Here is a 17,306-nt window from a genome sequence, read left to right as displayed (position 1 = left end):
CTTGATGGACAAAAAACATGTTTAACCCAAAAAATTATTAATAATATTTATAATTTGAATAAAATAAATATTATAATATAATTGATTTAAAAAATTAATTATTTTATTTTATTTTTTCTTTATTAACGCAAAAAAAATAAATATTTGTAATAATAATATTTATTATTTGAATAAAATAAATATTATAATATAATTTATTTGCGTTGCAAGTCATGAATTTGTAATTAATATTTTAATTTATTTGTATTTCATTCAAGTTAAAGAAGAAAAGTCATGATTTTGGAATCGAATACAAGAAAAATGGAATTGGGTAAATGCACCAAAAACTTTCAAAGTTGGAATTGGATCCAACTAAAATGTATCCAGATCCATTCACTCTTTCAAAAACACACTTTCAGTAATCCAGTTTGACTTTCTCGCTATTGCTGTCTTCGTGTCTTTCCGTCAATGACCAACAACGATGGAAAGATAGGGAAATGCTATGGAACATCAAACATCAAAGGGAAGTAGAGTGTTAGGACATATTGATGAAATGTTAAAGATCACTCTCGAATATCGTCTTGGTAGCAAGATGCAATATGGTGAGGTATCTCCCAAATCAGCACGTTGCATTCCTTTTCATTCATTAAAAACGAACACGAAAAATCTCTCAAATCATCACTCTCTATCATCTTTCAATAGTAATTCATCTTAAAAGAACAATTCCTAACCATTAATATGCTTCTTTGAGTACACAATATGTTCAGAATATCCAATAATATTTAGAAATTATATTAAGTTATATAATGTTGAAAATATGTAATTGTTGAAGAATGTAGAAAATCACCATATAAAGGGAAATAATAAGAATATTATTAAATTTTATAAAAATAAATTTTAAAAAGATTTAGCTTTTATTTTAATGTTTTTTCATAAGATTACAATTTAATTTATAAATATAATGATAATTTAAAGGGTTAAGTATGTTTTTGGTTTCTTAATAAATATTAATAAATATCAATATTAAATATTATCATAATTGCTTCAAATTGTCATATCTAAACCAAATGGTTGATGTTGAGAAAATATTATTGTTATTATCCAATAATTATGGCAAAGACAAACCAAAAGGAAAAGTCACGATAATGAAGGGCAAAAGTCTAATGATTTAAATGTTTCAAATGGTTGCTATCAAAAAAACACTTTCACTTTCAGTTTCACTAATGCATCATTCATTTGCTACAGTTTTCTTTCCAATCATATTTCTCAACAACTCATTTGCTTTTTTACTATAGTACTATGAATGAATAAATTAGTGTAGTAACTCTTAGAATACACAGGAAAATAAAATTGATAAAACGGACTCAACGTAATACTTAGTTAACCGAGTTTTTGAACTTTGTGTTAACTTGTGTTTAGCGAACTCAGCACACACGTTGAATCTGTTTTATTTATTTTTGTGTATTATGAGAGAAACAACAAACACTAGGATCTAAATCCATAATTTCACATTATTTGTTCATCGTACAATTATGGATAGAAGTTGGTGTAGTTGTTCAATGTTGTGGAAGAGGTGCACAAAATTAAGTGGTATATATTGGCAAGTGGTAACCAAAAAGATCAATAGTAAAAAGCATCACAAAGAAACGCCTTTTATAACAACATTACAAAAGCAACACTAAAAATATCTTAGGCTCCATCCATTGTGTTTTTGATATTTATTATAACACACGTTTCACATAAAATAAAATAACTACATGTTAATTTTCAATTTCCTTGTTTAATGATTTAAGTCAAAATATAATGTGTCCATAGTGTTGGGTTATATATATTTTTTCATATGAGTTATGGTTATAGTCATATGGAAGATTATGGTTCTATTTATATGATATTAGTCTTACACATATAAAATATTTGACACCACTTTTATATCCAAAATCTCCAATATGAGACTTTTGACTCACACTTGGACTATTCCCAACACAAAGGTATATAATATACACACAAATTTTTTAAAATAAAAAAAAACTAATTATTTTACATGTCAATCACTTTAATTAAAAAATTTATGACTTAAAAAGTTATAATATTTGTTAAAAATTTTATATTGACTAAAAAATTTATGACTTAAAAAGTTATAATATTTGTTAAAAATTTTATATTGACTAAGAATGTTAGATTATAATATGTAAATAGATACAATAGTTTGGGTGGTGAAATTGAGGTGGCTTATTATGTCACTCACACTTTTATTAAATTACCTACAGATACTTAATCTCATGTTGTATAATATTATAAGTTAATTTGTTGTATTTTTTTTATTTTATTCTATTTAAAATTTTTAAAAAAATCTTGAGAATATTAAAATGTAGCCAAACATATTTTAAGTATATTTATAAATAACATTCATAGTTATGATATTTTTGTGGACGTGGGTTGTTGGTATAAAAAAATGTAACATAATTATGATATATCGATACTTTAATTTGGGTCATGTATCCATGTATATAATTTTTTATGTTGACAATTTTTAATATATATAATTTTAATTTAGATTCACACAATAACAATGATATATTTATCATGTTTTAAAGAATTATCTTACACTTTTCAATATATATATATATATATATATATATATATATATATATATATATATATATATATATATATATATATATATTTCGTATCATATCGTATTATTTTCAAAATAAATGTATCAACGAATCATATATATGTTATATCCAATACACATATCGTATCCATACATCATAGCATGATACTAAATATGTTCTTATGTTTAAGGACTAAAATAATTTTAAACTAATAGTTAAATTCAAAAAAAAAAAAGATTTTCTTATAAAGATCAATATGATAAATAATTCTTACCCTTAGAAATGATATTTTTGTCCTACAAAATATATTTAAGAAAATTTAGAGAGATAATTATATGAGTTAAATATATTTTTAATTTTTTAATTTTAAGTTTAATTGTAAATTCAATAATCTATTATTTTTAATAAAATGTCATTAAAAAATTATTTATGTGACGAATATCATATCATGAATATTCATATGTTTGTTAGAAATTCAAGTGTGAGTCTAAGTCCCACATTGACTAGAAAATGGCAGAAAAAGAGTACTCGTAGTTGGGAATGCTTCCGCTGGAGGGGGGTGTACTAATGTGGTTGAAGGAACTCACCCTTGAGGGGATATTGTTGGAAATTCAAGTGTGAGTATAAGTCCTACATTGGCTAGAAATGAGAAAATAAAGCACTATATAAGAATAAAGACCCATAAATTCATTGTCTTAAGGTTTTTGGGTTGAGAGTAGTATCAGTGCCTTATTTGGTTAGGCTCAGGTCTCATTGGAGTTTGTTCTCCCCGTGAAATTTCCTTTGTAAAAACAATGTTGGCATAGACACATATAAGATTCAAAGTTTAAAAAAAGAAAAAAATTAATTTTGCATTAAAAGTTAGAAGATTAAAAACATTTAATTTTATATAATACTCTGAACAATATTATTTTTAAAAGACAATATTTATGAAAAATAATTTATCAGATATAATATACAGAATAACCCATCGATATTATTTTGTCAATGTCAATGAGTTCCATCTGAACGGGACACTCGTTGCTCCATGCACGAATAACAGGAAAGACCTTTACTGTTTTTGTACCCTCTTTCTTTTATTGTAAAAGGAAAAAAAAAAAACCTTTCTTTTTCTCTTTAACACAGAATAAGTAGCTAAAAGATAACTGAAGATAGTTATTGACACTGACTATTTGAGTGTGCGTGTGTTGTGTAATTATTTGAGTCGTATACCTTAAAGTTGGTTGAGTTGATAGATGAACAGCATGTGGTGGCTGTAGCTGAATGTAAGATTCTGTATATAATTTTATAAAGAAAAAGAAATAGATGCGTACGTTTTGATGTACATCTACTGTCTCTAATTCTTGCATGCTGTTCATGCAACACACTTAGGTTTAGCTGTGATTGAGTATAGCTTCAGATGGCTATGGCCTTGAACGTTTTCGATAAATATTCAGCAAGATGGGAAAGCATTCACTACTCAATGTTTCGTTGATTTGAATGCATGTTATCAATCTTATCACCTCAAATTAATATGTATAGCGCAATATACCGTATATCTTATTAATATTTATTATTTTTCCTCTAATCACATTACATTTTTTTATTTTTTGTGTACGAGGATGATAAACTTATTGTTACTAAATGAGCATGGTTCCCTAGTAAGATAAAAAACATTTTCTTTTTCAATTTTACACTTTTTTTTTCGATAGGATTGTAAAATAAAAAAGTTGTCTAAGAAAAAAAAGTTGTCAACAATCATTTTCCCATTTTCAATTTTACATTTTTTTTTTCCGGTAGAAGGAAATCTCTACTCTCTCCAAGCAGAAAAGAAAGCGAAACAAGGAACATTCATGCGCAAGCAAAATAAGGTCAGTTACCACGCCCAAAACAGAAAACAAATAAAACTCCGATTGTTACACTTTGTACGCATGCAAATATTTATAGATACAGGACAGTTGACTTTCAAACGAACAGAAAGTAAAGCAATGAATTCCTGTCCATGTCGGTTGGAAGTATAAGAAAATTACATTCTTATTTCCTTAGAAATTATTTTTACAAGCTACATTGAATTTATGCCAAAGAATATAGACCATCAAATCCAAAGTTCTAGGCATATGTGTGGAAAATAATATTTCCGAAAACCAACTATTACATTTTTCAAAAACTCTTTTAAAATCTACTTATATTATGTCTAAATAAACTAATTCAAGTAGTTAGCAATAAGGATTTTTCTTCTGTAAATTGCGATAATCACTACTCGATACTGTTGGTCAACTTCGCAGAGTTTTAATACTCAGCGTTGAAACAGACCATTTGGTTTTCTTGTGCAAACACAATCCACCTTAAAATTCGCACTAAATTTACATCACCATTGCGGTGGTGGCACCTAAATGGTGAGACAAATGAACATTGAACTAGAATATCACGCAGCGAAATATTCCCAGAACATACACATAAGTCGATGATGCTGAGGCAACAGGAGTTTACAATAAATACACATCGACTAAAGCATAAACTCTTCTATAGCAAAGTTCCAAAGTGAAAAACACAACGGCTTGACTAATCTCCGGTCTATTATATTTGCAGTACTTCCCGAAAAACATTAATTGCCACCATCAAAAAAGGACTCGCAATATATCTAAGCTTGTGCATCAAGCTCCAAGAGTAAAGTTTGACTGATAGCATCTGATCCTGGCCCAGTGAATTGAATCGGACCTACAGTAATAATTATCATCAGCGTTTCTCCACTTCAACATTCAAATAAATTGCAACTTACCGCGTTATTTTATAGTTTCTAACAAACAAAAACGACAACACAAGTTATAAACTAAAGAAAAGAGTATGGCAGGTGCAAAAAAATAAAATAAACAATGAGTGCATAAACTTGTCAGTGCATACCTGGACTGATGTAGCGATTTTTTAGGGCCCACTCATCCCGCAAGGAGGCAAACTTTTGGAAGGGTGCCCCTGAAGATTCAACGTGAAAAATGTATGTAATCGATCAGTATCCAACAAAATTGGAGAATTTATAGAAACAATCACAATAATATCTGACACAGAAAAGTTCTTATTTATAAAGAACTGAAATTCTGCATACACGAACTTGAAGGTTGAGCAATCAACCATGTCATGGTTATTAATATGACAAGGTAAAAAATATTCACCCATAAAAAAGACTAATTTTCTCTCCTTCATTTCATTGCTATCCCTTCCATGCGAACGAAAAATATAGTTATCAGTGAGTTTGGGGAGCAAAGAAAGAATGAACATATATACATACATACCATCAAGCTCCACCATTGCCTTCTTGATCACAGGCTTGAATTTACCTAAAAGGATAACCTCACAATTTATTAACAGAGAACATCGGAGAAAGCATTCAAATAAATGAAATGCACACAAATTCTCAGGAATTTTAATATTGCCATCAGTATCAAAAGAAACAATTCCTTGTGATTGATAGTCCATAAAATACATCTAAAAATATATTTCTAATTTAAAATATATTAGTACTGAATACTAAACTATAAAAACATTTGGGCATAAACATGGACCAAACCCTTTGTTTGGTAAAAGGGAAATAGAGTGGAAAGGTGAAAGATAGGTGGGAAACACAACATAATGTGTTTGATTGAAGAGAAACGAGAGGCGAGTTGTGAAACTTATCAGGTACCTTTCCATTTCTCACATATTTATCTTTCCTATTTTTCTTAAAGAAAACACCTTCATTTACACTCTATTTTCCATCATCCTATTTTAGTATTTCTCACTTATTTCTTTCATTCCTATCAAATGGACCGTGAGTATGGAGAAAAAATGTGGTGTAACGAATCAAAACAAAAAAAAAAGGTTTTGGAGCAAAACAAAAGGTCCAATAGATCACAACGCATACCATGTCTCCTCTCCACGTCCATCAGTGAAGTGAGTGCAGTTCCACCAACAGTCCACTCTTCTACAGGAGCACACAAATTCGCAACCTGATCAAAATATCATAGCAAATCCAAATACTGAGTTGATGGCCCAAGTATTATCAAACAAATCAAAACAACCATTAAAACCAATCTAGAAGAGATATTTAATTTGAAATCATAACATAAATGAAAAGAACATTGGCACAAACTGATGATATTAATCCAGTCTTCCCAAATTGCAGGAGGGCTGCAGCACCATAACCCAATGCATAGCAGTAAGAAGAATCAAAATTAGTTGGCAAGCCGCATCTCCCTTCGTAGCTGCATATTTTAAGAGTACAGGTAACTATAACCTCTAACAAAAGAAATCAAAGATAATGATAGCTATTGTATGGTTAAAAGAAAGTTTTCTTAACCCAGGATGAAGACAAATTGTAAAGCACAAACACAGAACCTCTTACTTTTCATTTTCATAACAATTCATATCATCAAACCTTCAAAACCAAAGAAATCATCTAAACTAGATGGAGTACCCAAAAAAGTGGGACTGCCCCTTAAATCCCCCTTTATATGTGCCTTGTTGCTTTCTCTTCTCCAACTCAGTTTCAACCATTTGAATAAGCATTTTCTCTGTTTCAATCTTGGCAACCTATTGGAAAGAAATACCAGCATTGACGTTCAGTCAAATTGCATTACAGGACAAGATAAACACAGCAAGCATAGCACTATAACACCATTAAGCACCTGAACATTTCCATGCGGATCTCTTTCAAGCATTAATTGTTCTTGAATTGCTTTAGGTAAAAGTTCAAAAAGATTTAATGACTGATCAGTGAGTTTCTTCTTCCACAGCCCTCCCTCATCCACAGTATCATGGGCCAGAATTTCATTGAGTTCTGCAATAAGGTGTTGGACCTGCAAACAAAAAGAATATAAAAGTGACATCATTGACCTGTGCTTCCGTTTGATTGTAGATGAACAGATCCAAAGCATCATCACACAGGGAGAAACGAATGATTATGATTAGCAAGAATAGCTACCTCTGGAATGAAATCAATTAGACCTTCAGGGATAAGAATAACTCCATAGTTATAATTATCCTCTGCTCTTTTAGAAATGATATCCACAATGTAGTCAGTGACATCTTTCAGCGTCATCTTCTTGGCAGCAACCTGAAATAAGATATTTGCATGCCAAGTCAATTTTTTTATGAGAGCCCTGACGAGTCACTGATCAAACATAGATAAAATGATAAGCTTTATTAGAAACCTCTTCTCCAATAATAGTAATGTTTGGATGAGTTTGCAAAGCACATTCCAGTGTAATGTGTGAAGCAGCACGTCCCATCAGCCGAACAACTGCATACATGTGCCATCTCTTACCCAATGTTTGAAACTCAGTACAGCAAAAATGAACAGGTACACACAGTGCGTGAGAGAAAGACTGAGTGAGCAAAATGACTTAATAAAACGTCATGAAATTTAAAGATTTTCTTTGTCGTTATGAATTGTGCATTTAATCACAAAAGTAAATCCTTTCTTTATAATCATTCAAAGCATAATATAGGGAAATCTTATAATGGCTAATAAAGGAGACTATCCTCATTATCAGGTGTACATATTTCCCTAATTACTATGATCAAATCATATCTTTTACACTTCCCTCAAGTAGGAACACATGTATGTCATACTAGTTAAACTTGTTAAAAATGTGATCAATATGAGGGTTCTTCAGTGATTCAGTGAGTATGTTTGCATGTTGGTCCCCAGAGTTCACAAAGTCAATGATGATTTCTTCTGAGGGCACCTTCTCTCACAATAACAATCAATTTCAATGTGTAGTCTGCTCATGAAAGATTGGATTTGATGCAACGTGAATGGCGGGGAGTATCTCCAACTTTAGTTTCTACTTTATTTTTCATCTATTTCTCTACTCTTCCGACTTATTTCCATCTAACCTATTTCACTCTTGTCTATCAGACAAAGCATAAAATTCAGATGGGTGAACAGGATATTTGAGTCAAAAGAATAAGGCATGTGCAGCAAATAATGGCCTTTAAGCACAATACCATACTTTCATCGTTAGGATAGTTGATTTTGCAATTTTAGAATCCAAAGAAAGAACATTGAAACTGACTTCATATTTTCGCATCAGAATCAAAAAGAAGTGGTACTCGCAATTGGTACATATCCAAGTAACGGAAGCAAACATGAATGTCCTAAGTTAAGCATTAAAGATTGGTAACCCTCAGCAAAGCATCCAGTCTATAATTGCTATAGTTCTAAAATATTTCCATCTTTTTTCAGATACTTACAATGGTAATATTTTCCGGTTGATCGGGCATCTATCATAACATTGCCAATCATTTCTGCATAAATCTATATAAAAAAGTAAACTGGGTCAGAACATGCAAGCATGAAATGCATATTTAAAAGAATAAGCACTACAAAACATTATTTAGAGAATTTATGGGAATGGGGGTTTTAAATATCATAAGACTATTCATCACAAAAAGACCAACCAGATGGCACACCATATGATAAAATTAAAAAGAAAAGTACCACTCATGGAACATACAACAAATTATATACAAAATCAAGGACCACATTAAAGGTTAAAAAAAATTCTATGAAAATGTTGACTGCATTGCTGAGGAAAAATGTAATGCATCCGATTCTCTCAAAAACTCCCTGTTTATATAGTAAGATATTCCCATTCATAGTTTGTGTTATGCAAATTATTCATGTTGCAAAGATAAAATTGCCTTTTTTACATATTACAATAGCATAAAAGATTAGACCAATACATAATTATACACACCTTGCATGCTGTATCAAACCCAAAACTCGTGGGAACTTCTTTGCATTTCAAATCACCATCAATGGTTTTAGGGCACCCAATCACACGAGTTTTCATATTTTTACTCCTGTATAATTTAAATCAGTCGAACAATAATTAAACAGAAACAGAAACATTGTAGATCAATCACAAATTAACAAGCAAAAATCATGTTTTGGTTCCTGGAGAAGTAAAGATCCCAAAAAAAGGTCAAGGGGTATTGAAGACCCCAACACTAGAAATAGCATTGACTAAAAGTTAAAATAATGGACCTTAATGCTAAAGACCACTACATGCGTATAAAAATTAAAATGTTGGGAAATCCATGTTCCTGGATGCAGATCATGCCAAAAGTAAAAGTCCATTCATAGAAACCTGAAATGCTCAGCAAGTAGGCATGCATTTGTGTTTGAGTCATCTCCACCAATAACAACAAGGCCGTCCAAGTCTAGCTTCTGAACTGTTTCTTCAGCTTGTTTAAACTGTACAAGTAAAATAAATTACTATTCAGACTTGAAGATGTACAAGAGTTCAAATGAACAGTTTAAGCAGCAGAATGACAGACACAGTAAGCCAACCTGCTCTGGAGTTTCAATCTTGTCCCTCCCACTACGAATCATGTCAAAACCACCCTGCCAGAAGAACTTATTCTTATTAGCCAACACAATCCCCTGATTATTATTTCTAGGGAAAAATAGCAACAACATGTCAAAACCACCCTGCCAATAGAACTTATTCCCACTAGCCATCACAATCTCCTGATTATTATTTCTAGGGAAAAGTAGCAACAACTACAGCAGGACAACTCAATTGGAAACATTTACAGACACGACTGACCCACAGAAGGCATATCAAAAGCATAAAGTTTACGGCATCAGATTCAGAAGTCAAGAATTACAAACAACATCACAGTCAAAGACAGATGTTTATCCAGAAACCTTACTTGAAGAAAACAAAAGGCCGATGTTACCAGTTAAAGAGTCAATGTACAAAGGGAATACGTGAAGCTCCAATTAGCAACTACTAAATTTTTATTCGAACAATAAAATCAATAATAATGACGATGACAAATTGTGCCCAACTACACCTATAGAAAGTTGTAACTAGGAAAATAAACCTGGTTTCTATAAGGATAAATATATTCTGAGGTGAGTTCAACGTATTTGCACTTCATGATGCCAGCTGGACCACCCCTGAAACCATACAATGTGCTTCCTTCTGCTTTGTCTTGCAGGTAATCTAAAACGAAAACCAAACGTTCAAATTTAAACCTAATAAATATAAAAACATACACATTAAACACTCTGATTAAATTCAATTGAAATGTAAATTATCCTTTACCGAAGATTCCAGAAATCACATTGTGACCGCCAGGAGCCTGACCACCGGACAGAACCACGCCAAGCTTCAGCTTCCGATTCACATGCAGCGGAGCGGAATCACTCGGCACCAAACTCGCCGACGGTTGTCCGAACAGGTTCGGGAACAGTTTCGCGATCTCATCTGCAAAAGAAGAGATACAGATAAGATCTCAAATTACATGGAAATGGAAGTGTTGACGGAAAATTGAAGTAGCGAATGGAGGGAAAGAGAGACCAGGATTGCCAGCGGCGGTGCTTTGGGGACCGTCGACGATGACGAAAGGGTTTTTGAGAACGGAGGGGAGAGGGAGCGCGTGGTCGATTCGGCTGTTTTGGACCTCGCTGTAGACGGCGGCGAATCGGCCGGTGTCGGAAGGAGGAGTGATTCTGGTGCCGGGAAAGCCACCGTTGATTGCGAAAGACGGCGCCATTGAAATTTGTTGGAGAAAGTGTGAGTCGGTGTTGAAGTGAGTAACTGTGTGAAGTGACCAGTGCAAAGGCGAAGTGTAAAATGCAAAATGAAACACTTACCTTACCTTACCCAACTTTAACTCAAAAAAAATATAAATAAAAAAGGAACAAAAATTAGGCTTACCAAATTATAATTATTTAGTTTTGGGTAAAAAGAGGTTATCTAACTTAAAGAGATTAGATGAGATTAGATAGTTGAGAATCGTGAAGCAACGACATTTGGTTGGTGAAGCATTTTTTGCTGTCAATGATTTATGAATTGTTTTAGAAGCATTCCGTCATCAGTTTTGGCTTGTCTGGTAACCAGCGGATTTACGGTAACGGCGATTAAAAAAGCAAAGTCTGATCATGTGAATTGCTTTTGATTTTGATTATTATAAACAATTATGTACTTTCATTTTCCAGAATGTAAAAGAAAAAATCACTTTTAATACTAATATTATATAATACTAGTTAGCTGTGTCAAAAAAAAAAAACATTTCAGATGATAAATTATACTAGTATGGTGCAGTGTTAACATAAATTACCCTAGTTGATTTAGGAAAACTGATTTTTGTTCAAATTAATTGATATTAGTTGAGAAATGTATTCTCGGCTAATTATTTTTCTATTATCGTAATTCTTTTAAAAATTATATCAATAATATTTTTAATGATTAACAAGTTAAAAAATTGGGTAGTTACAATGTATAATATTTTATAAACTCTTTTAAAATTATATCTTCCAGAAGATTATTACAGTGATTAATTTTAGTGACAAAAAATATATTTAGATACCACTTTTATAATTAGAGACTAATTTATAAATCAATATTTGTGCACTCAAGACTCTAGTGATGGTAATGACTAAGTTAGAAACAAATTCATAAACTACTTTAGTTAGGAATGTCAAAAAGAGTCAATCTGCCTCAAACGGGTTGCCTCACTACAGGTTAGTTAAAGATGAGTCAGCTCAACCCGACTCACTTTTCAGTAAGCTAAAAATTTTATAACCTGGTCAGACCCATCACGAATTGGTGGTTTAGTGAGTTAACTTACTTACATACATTTTTTTTATAATTTATTTTATATATGTATTGCATTGCAATGAAAATAAATTGGCTTAATATCACTAGTGGAATTAAAGTGTTCATTTATTTCTTGAAATTGAAATATTATAATATTAATTATAATGATAATAATTAAATATTAAGGTATCAACATATAACGTATATAACATGACAAACAAATTAATTAAACATTCAAACTGTTCCAATATTATCGAGCAACATTATAACATTTAAAAATATGAAATTGTGAACCTATATAATTATAAGTACTAAATAATTATAACAAAATAAATTTATAAAAATTATAAAAAAATGTTGGTGGGTTAAGTGGGTCAACCCACTTCAATCCGACTCAAACCCGTGGGTTAAGTGAGTTGGACTTAATTCAACCCACTTATAAAAAAAGAGAATTTTTCTCGAGACCAACCCAATTCGAACCTGATGAGTTAGGTTGGCTCATAGATTAAACCAATATTTACATTTCTAATCTTAAATATGAATTTAGAGACTAATTATAACTTTTTATTTATAACAAAAAAATTTATTTATCAATAATTTTTAGTTTATAAATTAATATATAAATAAGTAAGAATTAATCATTTTGTCACTAAAATTTGTTGTTATTTAAATATTTTTTTAGTGTGAGTTTATTAAAATTCTTTGATTAAATAACTTTTCGGTTTGTCAGTGACTTTATTGGAATTAATTCATTTTAAAATAATAATTTTAACTTTTAATAAATATACCAATTTTATCCGAAAATAATTCAATTTTTTAATTGATAATATTGACTAATTTTAGTAAATGGAGAAAAATACTTAAAAATATAAAAGAGATGGCAAATTGTGCAATTTTGAAATTGTTGGAACTCCCAAGCTTCTTCAAAATGGTTTCTCTCTTTCACCTTTAACAATTATTCATCTTAGGTGCACTTCAAAAGTTACGATTATTTCAGTCTTTTTCTCCACTATACACTTTTCAAACAAATATAAGTAATAGAAGTTAGCAAAAAAAAAAAATAGAGTAAACAATCAATTTTTATCTATTTTTAGTAATTTCTCAAAATGATTAGTAGTGGTAAAAATTAAATTTTTATGTTGTCTGTTTCTGGTTCAACCATGCTATATGGTGATGATTAATTTTTCTGGCTGTTTGATAGGGTGTAGGAGTTACTAAAATGAAACTTTTTTCTTTTAATTTCATAATAAGTTACGGTTGGATAAAAAGTGAACCATAACCTATAGTCATGAATCAATTACGATTTTTTCATTCAATCGTAACCTATTTGAATTTTTAAATTTTTTTTAAGCCTATGGGCTAAAATTTTGCCAAAAATTGTAGTCTAATGTATAATTGTTTACGACTTTTATTATTAACCATAGTTTAAAATCGAAAATATCATGGTCATGATTAGGAATGTCAACGGGGCAGGTAGGGTACGGGCCCGCGTATCCTACCCGCTGGAAAAATATTTGCCCCGTACCCGTACTCATATCCGTCGGGTATCTGTTATGCGGGTACCCGTATATTTTTTTCATATCCGCGGGTATCCACGGGTATCCGCGGGTATTTACAAAAATATTTTAAAAAATAAATATTTAACCATAATTAGTGCTTAGATCAACAAGTCTCCTTTCTCCGATTGATTCTTGAAAAACAAACAAATAAAAAATCACTACCAATTTATATTGTAGTTTATTTTTGAATAAAATATTAAAGAAATTATTAACTTCATCAATGTCCACCTCTTGCAACATTGTATAAAGTTTCATGTTGTCCAATTTTAATCTAGAAAAGCCTTAAAACATAAGAAGTTCAGTCAAAATTTCTAACAATCACTTAATTAAAATATCTAAATAAAAGTGTTAATTTCATTACCTTCCATGTTGGTCCATAACCAGTCTTAGAGACACATCAATACCTCCACAGTATATGAAAGTAATTTACTCATTTGTGGGGTAAGAATCTGACCACCATTAGTGGATGAAGACTCATAATGTTATTTACTAATATATATATATATATATATATATATAAGGTAAAGTTTAGCGGGTACGGGTATCCACGGGTATGGATACTATGATACCCGTACCCGCCCCGTTAACATGCGGGTATCAAAAATACCCATACCCGTGAGTAGCGGGTATCCATTTTTAATATTCATTTCCTACCCGTTGCGGGTTTTATCCGCGAATATCCGCGGGTACGGATTTTTTTGACATCCCTAGTCACGATAACAAAAGAAAAAAAAGTAAGTTATTGAGATTTTTGAATTATTTTTTTATGATTCATTTTAGAGGCTGATTTGTCTCATTCAGTTTTAAAACTAAAAAACTGATAAAAGAACATAAAAACAAAAACAAAATTGTATTAAATTGATGGTAGAGTTAGATATTTGAATTTCAAGATGAACTTTACACTTTGTAGCGATACAGTAACTTTATGCTGTTCAAATAAAATTACCTTTCATAAAAAATAATTATAGTCTCCAATAAAAAAAAAAAGTTAAAGGACTTGTTTTAATATTATTAATGACATTATCCATCCCTAGGGTAGATGGTTATGACTCGTACTTGAAAATATAAAGAAAAGAATATTACTAATGTTGCTTGCATGAGTCATACGAGTTCATTCATTGTTTTCACCCCGTTGCTTATTCTAAAGAAAAGCAATAACTTGAGACAGTCTGTCTTCATGTTTTTGGGTATTTTATGATTAGTGAGTAAGAATGATTATAGCAACATGTGCTTGGAGGCATGCATAAACAACTTGGTTGTACTGATTAATCACATTTAATTACCTTCATGATGCACAAAAACGAGGATCATATTTTTCACAACATGGCTTAGTCATCAATGATAATCACATGCTAATCACCTCCATCGTCACCTTTTGCTTTACGTAACTCTGTAGCCTACAAACACGAATCTGTTAAAGAGATTCTTAATTAGCTGTGTGTATCTTTTTTCGGATTTTCTCCATAATTGATCAGCAACCATTACAAAAGCAATTCCATGGAACTGAAATTTCGATCAACAGAAAACCAGAAACAAATGCTAGGAAGTAGGAACTTGTTTGATTCATACAACGAATTTAGACATCAATCTTTATACTTTATCCATTGCTTTCATAACTTTTCTCAATTTCAAAGAGAAAACTGGGTCAAGGACTAAGCAAAGTGTGGTAGAGTTCTACTAGGCGCATGTCATCAACTAGCTCTTAATAAAGAGGTTTATTGGTCAGATTTTAAAAGCCAAGACACCTAATCATATCCTAAAAGGGTTGAGATCATGATAAGTGTAGTTAAAAATGATGATCTTTGGCTCAATTAACTATAGGAATGTCCCCCATCTGCCCATCAAGCTAACACCTAATCTATAGTTTTGAATGTTCATAAAACAAAACATAATCATTTACTCGTTGCTGTGCCCCCACTTGTGAATTGTGCATAAGTGATTATTTTTACACAAATTTCCCTTCAAAGCATAGTCTTTGTGTCCTACCATGAAAGCTTCAAAGCAGCAGAAGCAGAAGCAGAATCAGAATCAGCTCCAACAAAGAGGATGCAAGGCCTTGTGTTGCAGCTGCAGGTTCAGTGTTTCTTCTTCTGAAGAAGCAGAAAGCTCAGCGTCTGATAGGTTCCCTTCTGTTTCAAGCCTTGCACACGCCATGGTGCAAGAGAGACTTGACCAAATGATTAGAGAAAGAGTGGAAGCTAGTCATGTAGAGAGAAGAAGACAGCAGAGCAGAGAAGGAACCAAGTTTGTTGTAATGGTAGCAATGGAGAAGAGCTCTTATGATCCAAGACTAGATTTTAGAGAGTCCATGATGGAGATGATAACTGCAAATCGCCTTCAAGACGCCAAAGATCTTCGTAGTCTATTGAACTATTATATCTCCATGAACTCTAATCAGTACCACAGTCTCATACTTGAGGTTTTTCATGAGGTTTGTACTAATTTGTTCTTATCATGTAAATGTCATTGGTAACGAGATAGGACTTCCAAAAATAAGCGTCAGTACGAGTCATGATGAAATAATAAAGAAACGCTTAATTCAGAGGCATCTGTCTGTGGCCAGATTATTACAACTGCATGCACCATGGCAGTTATTTTTGTAACCCCAAAGAATCATTTTCCCACACTTTACCTACGAGCATTTTGGTAAAAAGAAAGTAGTGCATGTTTGGTTTTTCATTGGGAAATTATTTATTGCTTGGTAACGACGTGTCATGTAAAGATGTACATCGGTGGTTCTGAAAGTTACTTTTACTAACACCTTATCCTATCAAAGCAAGACAACCACTACACCTTACTAAACCCTTTCATCTATCACTGGGTGTAAAATGAGCTTTAGTTGCAACCAGAAAACAGCATTTGAGTGGTTTTTAAGAAATCATTTTCCTTAACAGAATTTATTCAATGGCAATATTAAATAGAAGTATTCTTATTAGTGCAATTGGAATAAATTTTAATTCTTGATGCCCTTTAGAAAAGATAATCCAGCAAAAAGTTGTATTACAGTAAATTTATTTATTTTTAATGAAAGTGGAGTTAACATACTTATCAGACTTTAACAAAAGGTGCATGACGAAGAAGATAAACTGGAGACACCCTCTGGTGTTGAAACAGCTGCACTTGCTAAGAATTCATTGGTCTAATGCAAAGGATTCTCATTCTCTTCTTTTTCTCACACATATTCTAATTCTCTTCTTTCCTCACACTATCCATATTTTTATATATTATAGTAAATAATTTTGGATTTTACATTAAGGGTAGGAAATGATGAGTAAATGAGAGAATAGAAGCAGTGGATGAATTAAAACCCACCATTGCAGAGGAAATTCACAGAAGGGTTTGGGAAAAGGTGGTCTTTTTATCCAGAGAAGATGGCATGCCTAAATATGGTGGAGTTTTATGTCAATTACTGTTGATGTTCCAATAAGACAATCACAAAGGTTTGTGGGGGAGAACAAAAGTCCTTCCCTTTGATGTGTCATTGGAAACGTTGTTGAATTGGCATGGCAGAGAGGTAAATGTTGGCTTCTTTTGAGATATGAATGAGACATGCACCTACCTATAATAACAACGTTACATAAATA

General features: G+C 31.6%; 1 protein-coding gene across 1 annotated transcript; it reads right to left on the bottom strand.

Moving 5' to 3' along the window:
- Positions 1 to 4,789: 4,789 nt before the first annotated feature.
- LOC114178219 (pyrophosphate--fructose 6-phosphate 1-phosphotransferase subunit beta-like) lies at positions 4,790 to 11,220 on the bottom strand. Its single transcript, XM_028064002.1, has 16 exons — positions 10,922 to 11,220; positions 10,667 to 10,828; positions 10,443 to 10,564; positions 9,904 to 9,957; positions 9,701 to 9,807; positions 9,308 to 9,413; positions 8,802 to 8,865; positions 7,757 to 7,845; positions 7,528 to 7,659; positions 7,232 to 7,402; positions 7,021 to 7,136; positions 6,697 to 6,808; positions 6,469 to 6,553; positions 5,861 to 5,905; positions 5,475 to 5,543; positions 4,790 to 5,291 (listed from the first exon to the last, which is right to left on the bottom strand). The coding sequence occupies exons 1-16, from the start codon at positions 11,115 to 11,117 to the stop codon at positions 5,215 to 5,217; spliced, it is 1,707 nt and encodes a 568-aa protein (XP_027919803.1). The 5' UTR covers positions 11,118 to 11,220; the 3' UTR covers positions 4,790 to 5,214.
- Between the last annotated feature and the right edge of the window lie 6,086 nt (positions 11,221 to 17,306).

The sequence above is a fragment of the Vigna unguiculata genome, chromosome 3 (assembly GCF_004118075.2).
Source record: "Vigna unguiculata cultivar IT97K-499-35 chromosome 3, ASM411807v1, whole genome shotgun sequence".
Taxonomy (NCBI): domain Eukaryota; kingdom Viridiplantae; phylum Streptophyta; class Magnoliopsida; order Fabales; family Fabaceae; genus Vigna; species Vigna unguiculata.
Note: the sequence above shows the minus strand (reverse complement) of the source record. Positions and strands in the feature narration are given on the sequence as shown.